This window comes from Hermetia illucens, chromosome 2, assembly GCF_905115235.1.
Source record: "Hermetia illucens chromosome 2, iHerIll2.2.curated.20191125, whole genome shotgun sequence".
NCBI classification, from domain to species: Eukaryota; Metazoa; Arthropoda; class Insecta; order Diptera; family Stratiomyidae; genus Hermetia; species Hermetia illucens.
Genome location: NC_051850.1, coordinates 106,166,662 through 106,173,048, shown reverse-complemented (window position 1 = coordinate 106,173,048; position 6,387 = coordinate 106,166,662). Strand labels below are relative to the sequence as shown.

At 42.0% G+C, this 6,387-nt stretch overlaps 1 protein-coding gene across 1 annotated transcript; it reads left to right on the top strand.

The window, feature by feature from the left end:
* Positions 1-1,200: 1,200 nt before the first annotated feature.
* Positions 1,201-2,382, top strand: LOC119649447. The gene is made up of 2 exons (XM_038051598.1): positions 1,201-1,314; positions 1,378-2,382. Exons 1-2 carry the CDS (start codon positions 1,306-1,308, stop codon positions 2,266-2,268), a joined length of 900 nt encoding a protein of 299 aa, XP_037907526.1. The 5' UTR covers positions 1,201-1,305; the 3' UTR covers positions 2,269-2,382.
* Positions 2,383-6,387: the final 4,005 nt, after the last annotated feature.

The following is a 6,387-nucleotide window of genomic DNA, read 5'->3' as shown; positions in this document are numbered from 1 at the left end:
TTGAAATATAAGCGTGGTCTAGGCATGCACGGTATATATTTCGAACATGTAGACCCAAGGCAACCATTTCATCTATTACTAGAGCGGAGTTGTGACTGCCGAAGGAGTTAAATGCCCATTGAACTCGCTCAAGTTTGCCAAATCTAATCTCTCGGTTGAGGGCTGTATGCTTTCTGTATACTTCTGTTCTGTAAACATATGTTACCTGGCTACCTGGTAGCTAAGTTTTTCCACTAGGATCCTCTTCATCTTCGAGATGGGTACAGGCGAGCTAGTCCCTTCACAAAAGCATTTACATGATGCTCATTTCAGCGGTTTTATGTTCTTGTTTAGCTGTTTCTGTTCCTTTTTATACCGATTCCAGCTAAAAGCTATATCAGATTTCAGAGCTTAGTTGAGCAGTACCTTCGCCGTTACCAAAACACAGTTCCACCAAAGGGTTTTACTTTTCTTTCGCCAATTAAGTTGACAATTTTCTTTGAAAGCCTCTCTCATACCTGCTGCGATCATCTGGGGTAGTTTTCTCAAATGCAATGTTACACAAAACCACACTGATGCCAATGACTTCTCGTCTGATGGCATTGTAGAACATGGCTTCATTGTCCGCGTTCAGGAACTAAAGTTCGGGTCCTACCAGATGTCAGAATATTATAGTGCTGCAAATTTGTTTGGGAAATTTTGCACCTCGTCTACTTTTCAAATGCGTAGGCTGCACGTCCCCTGTACTAGCCGGAAGAGTCGGAGAGTAGAGTAATAGAGCTGGCAGTCCATTTCTTTTCGAAGTTTCTTAATATCTAGGGACGCGAGAGCAAGTCGAATTTACTTTTCTATTATGAATTGACAACACAGTCCACAGTTTCCATTTTTAACTAACTCGAACATATTAAGGTTCTGCGGCTGTTGGAGCAACTATCATAGAAACCAAATAATTCTTGGCGATTACTTCTGCGCCCTATTAATATGAGAAGAATAGATTTCTTTTGCGCAGGATGGTATTTTCTTTTTATTATACAATGACCGAAACGACCTCGATGTAAATATATTAGATTCGCGACATTAATATTTAACAACAATTCATTACCTTTCTAATGCTAATATAAAGCTCAATTTGAAAAAAGCGGGGCCTTGGTTTTGTCACATACCGTCGCAATCATGTTGCAGTTTTCCCCACCAATTCGTTCCTCAAAGGGCGCATGTCGGGGAACTCCTTTGCGGCCCCTTGCTGGGGAACCTCTTGCAAGGCATCTATCCGAATGGCGGCATCCAAGTCCAGACAGTAAATTGCCACAGCGTGACCCATAAACAATGAATAAGGTATGTATTTTGCATCCAGCCTACAGAACTCTGTACCACATTGTTTGAAATTTTCTCTTACAGAGAAAGCCTCGTCGTCACAAAAACGTTTTATCCCTAGAAACCCGAATTGCCGTCATCAACGACTACAAGAGCCTTACAAAAAATGCTCGGGTTCTATCAGAAAGGTATGGTTGCGGCCGCACACAAATTCAGAACATCATAAAAGCAAGGAAGGAGCTACTAGCCTTGTACAAAGCATCCAAACAGAGCAGAAGTTACCACAGCAACAATACGCCTTCGAAAAATTCAATCCCAGAAAATATTTCCGACACCTTGGCCATTGTTCTGTTCGAGTGGAGTCAACGTAGCCAAGCCCATGGCCTGCAAATTACCGAGACGTTGCTTGAAAACGCCGCAGAAAACATTGCTCCTCTGCTGGGTATTCAGAAACGTCGCCCTCAGGAAGGGTGGGTGAAAAGCATCATGACCAAATACGATTTCTCCTTTGGCTGTTCGCAGCACAAAGCTTCAGCGGCAAGCTCCAATTCCCTGAAGTACACCGACATCATGGACGAACTTGGTATCAAGTATAACGTCCCATCAGGGATGGAATACTATAACTACTCGGTGCCGCCCGTATTGAAGCTTTTTTCCTCTTGTCCGGAAAACACAAACAATTTGGAAATCAGCCTGAAAAACGACATTAAGGAGGAATCTTCCGAGTCCGAGCCAATTATAATGGATGGAAATGAGGAAAAGCAGGAATCGGCCAGTACATTTCTGCAGGATGAGATACCTTCATGCGGTTTTAAGGAGGTGAACTCATACCGGGAAGCTTTGAATGTCCTTGGTCCCTTGGAAAGATTTGTTCTACTGAAGGGAAATGTGCGTGCTGTCGGTCTAATAAATCAATTGGAGAACCTTTTCCGCGGTGAACTTGAAAGAATGTTACAAGCAGGAAGATTGGATTAAATCTAAAAAAAACTCTTTTGTAAATTTTCATATAATCCCTGATATTAGCTGTAAGACAATTTTTGTTCGTAAGGAAAATTTGTAAATAAACTAAGATGAATGAGTACAAAGCAACTCCCCATGTGTTTCAATTTCCTGTTCACTCTTAGGCCCACCATTACTTTTGACCCAAATACTTTAGTCCCTTTTCAGAATTCACATGGGAACCACGGTTAGGGTAGGGAGACTACATGGATTCTTTGACCGTATGATTTTAACTTTATTCCAGATTTATTTCATTCAGAGTTTGCAACTTTCTTAGGCTGCATAAAACCCTCTGTTTGCTTACTGAACTAAAAATCGCAAGCTTTTCATCCCCTAAAAGAGAGCTTTGCTTCTCTTTTTGATCTGAAGGCAAGTGCATTAAGAACTTGAATATAAGCAATGACGTTTTTTCGGAGTAACGGGCCTGGGAAAGAGGCGTGTATTTTGTATGAGGTAATATCATTCTCAATAGGAAAAATAGTAACAGCTTCGGCTAAGGAGCGAGGATTCAGACACGGTGGAAAATCGCTTTATGACTGTTGTAGGATGGAGGAGGGGAGGGAGTTGACAATATTTATGAAAAGCGTTTATTTGTCTGTGAGTCGCATGTTTGCAGATAAATATATCTCTCAGTTCTTGATTCATAAATTACTACTAACCAATGAAGATATGCAGGAGACGTTTAGTAACTAATAGCTGATAATCAAGACAACTAGGCTAGAAGAATATAGAGTTAAGTTAATAAAATATTAAAACAGATATAGATATATAGATATAGATAGATGGTGGGGTATAGCGCGTCAACTGCACCTACGTGCCCTCGTTCGTGACCTTGTTCGTTACCGGAAATTCGCTTCAGCTCCCCCATAACTTCTGAGACGCCTGCACTTCTTCTTCACTATTCTGTGCCAAGTGCTTTTGTGTAAAATCAATGTTTGTCTATCCGTCCGCCCGCCTATCTGTCTGGCGCACGAAATTTGCCCGGAAATCGCAGAACCATTGTCACGCCATTCGAAGAGAGTATATGCTTTGCAAATCCCTCTACATGAGTGGTCTGATTTTGTGTTAAATTTAGGGGAGGTTCTCCATATTTGTGGCGTAAATTTTTCTTTATCCGAATATGTTTATGATTATGGGGTATCAGCCGAAAGGGGTAATTAGTACTTTCTTAAACTGGCCTATATCAGCTTAAGGCCGTCAACAACCAAAATGAATAATATATATCATAAAGTGTAAAAGGTCTCATCCTCAGAGCCTCCCCAATCAGAAAATCTATATGGTGTTAATAATGCACCGTTAGGAAATTTAAGTCGGAACATATATCCCATTCGATATTTGCTAAAATAAGGTTAAGAGTAGTATGTTTCTATATTTTAGAAATTCATCAAGGAACCACTTTGACATTCATTCTAGATATACATTGGCATGAACGTAAAAGGTGATACAGGGCATAATAGTGAACGAGATATGGTATCCCGCATAGTCGAGCGGTGAGCGTCCTTTGTTTGTTACAGACGCTTTGCTTGCCGCTATCATCGTCCAGCTTTGGACAGGGAAATCTCTTAACAACCGCGTAACTCCGTGGGAAAGGGAAAGGGTGTGTTATGGATATGTACATGTTCATATCCGGAAGTGTGCGTGTATAGACAAAATGTCTACCCGTAGACAAAAAATAGCTATGAGAAATATACCAAAAAATAAAATCTGTCCTACATGTTCGGAAACTCAGTACTGGTGCTGTTCAGAGTGCGCAAGCGGTTCTCGGTCATTGATATATAATGACCGCAGTGCCTCAGTAGTGAGAACCTTGACTACTGTGGTACCTAATACTGCAAGCGCGGGAGGGATAGAACTGGTATCCTGGGCGGACCTATTCAGAAGAAGTTCGATTCTACGCAGATCCCCACACATACGAACATAAACTTCCGCGATTGAAAACGCTATCTCTAGTGGGAGGCGTGTAACGGTAAGACATGAAGGCAACACACTTAGGGGCAGGGCGGTCAACCAAAACTGTCGGGCATCAACTCTTATGTGGCAAAATTCAAATTGGACTACGAATCACTAGTAATTGGGGCAGGGAAGCTTGGTTGCTCATAAATTCAGCCAAGGCTAATATAGTACCATTTACTAGGAAGCGCAACGTTGATGACTTGAGAGCCATTAGCAAGGAGGTGAGAGGAGCAACAGAGCTGAAATGTTTGGGAATCACATTAGACCAAAAACTACTCTGGAATACAGTGCAATAGTAAGGTCAATAATTACTAATAGGGTGGTAATTTTGGCTTACAGAACTATATTCTGCGCAACAGCCAGGGAGTTAAACAAATATCAAAGATGGGCTTGTATGTAGCAAGGGCAATGAGCACATGCCTAACTGGGTTCCTAGAGGTCGTTCTAGAATTGACTTCTCTCCATCTGCAATATATTCAGTCAAGGAGGGTGATCTTCAGAATGTCCAGGAGTGCCAGAGAAGTGCGAAGCTACCTAAATCGACGGGGAGGTCATGAGTCCAAGGAAAACGTACTTTGAATCAATAGGTAAACACGCGAGCATATTCCAAATTAAATGCTATAGATTAGATTGTCTCCTTCAATCTCGAAAGGAACTATAGGGAGCAAAAAGTTGCTCTTCCAACCCACAATCAAGCGGGTATTTAGACCCTTAGGTCCATCCATTTGAGTTCCAAGCTGGTACAGGAATACCTTACCAGACTGAACTCGGTTCATTCAATAAAGTTTGGATACTCTGGATTGCAGATCATTAGATTAGAAAGCAATGAGGCAGTGGACAAGCTGGACACGAAAGTGGCAAGAACGCCGCTGTACGGACCAGAGTCATTCTGTACAGTCTAAAATGGGTGCATAGCCTCTGAAAAACTAAGATGAAGCAGTTCAGGGTTTTCATTCGAAACCAAGCACTGAAGGCCGCGGAACAAATCTCACTGGTTGAAGCCGAATTTATATTATAAATTAACGGCGAACACCAGTCGACTCAGCTGTGAATGAGTACCTGAGTCAAATCAGGGTAATAATCTCGGGCGAGCGCAGTGCTCACCACATTGCCTCCTATAGGGTACTGTAATCCTGTAGTGTACCATTACGATCATGAATGAAGTTTTTTCTTCGTTTGTGTGCGTCGTTTTTCCGGCTTACTTTACCATGAAAAAAATAAAAATTAAACTAACTAGCAACTACCGTCTGGATTTAGGTATTTAAGGACAAGCTGGACCATAAGTAGTTCAGATAAAAACTCACTGAGGAAGAGGACAACTGGGATATGAGGAAGAAAAAACTGACTATTCGGCAATTAAAAAATTTGCATTTTTTTTTTAATGAAGTGCTCTAACACACTTCAAGACCCTGATCCAATTGGATTGTTGCGCCAGCAATTATTATTATCAAGAAGAGCCTCCGGATCATAGTACATAGGAATACTCACTGGTCAAATTATCAGCTGGGAAAGATAGGGATATCTACGGACACTATCTGCGGATTCTGTGAGGAGAGTGGTGAAACCTCCACACATATTCCACGATAGTGCCTGGCATTTGTACTAGTTGTATCACATGAAAAAATAATAAATACCAGATGCCGGGTTGAGACAGTGTGAAGTAGAGAGCATAATAAAGTCCGTATCGGCTATAGGCTTGAACTAGATGGAGTGAAGTTATCTATTCTGCTCTATGCGTCGTCTGGGTGGGCGAAAGTGGTTGCAAACTCTTACAGATGGAAGCAGGTGCAGTCGGTTTACCGGTTGATGGCTTTGAAGGGTTGTAGCGCTTTTAGAACCACATCAGATGGGTCAACACTAGTGGTGCGGGCGTAATTCCATTCGATATTCTAGCAAACAAATGAATGTGCCGTACCTTGCAAGACATATGAAAGCCCACCACAGAACGGGGCAAAGCAATAAAATCAGAGTCGCACGACCTCTTGTAATGCAGATGGGATGAAGCCTATCCCCCACACAGGCTCCTTCCCAACATTGGCTGGCTGTACCCACCCTTAGTAAGGAGTCTAGGATGGTCGCTTTGTGGTGTTATCAGTATTACTCTAGCTCCAGAACAGCTCTTCAGCGACTTCAAAATTTTCC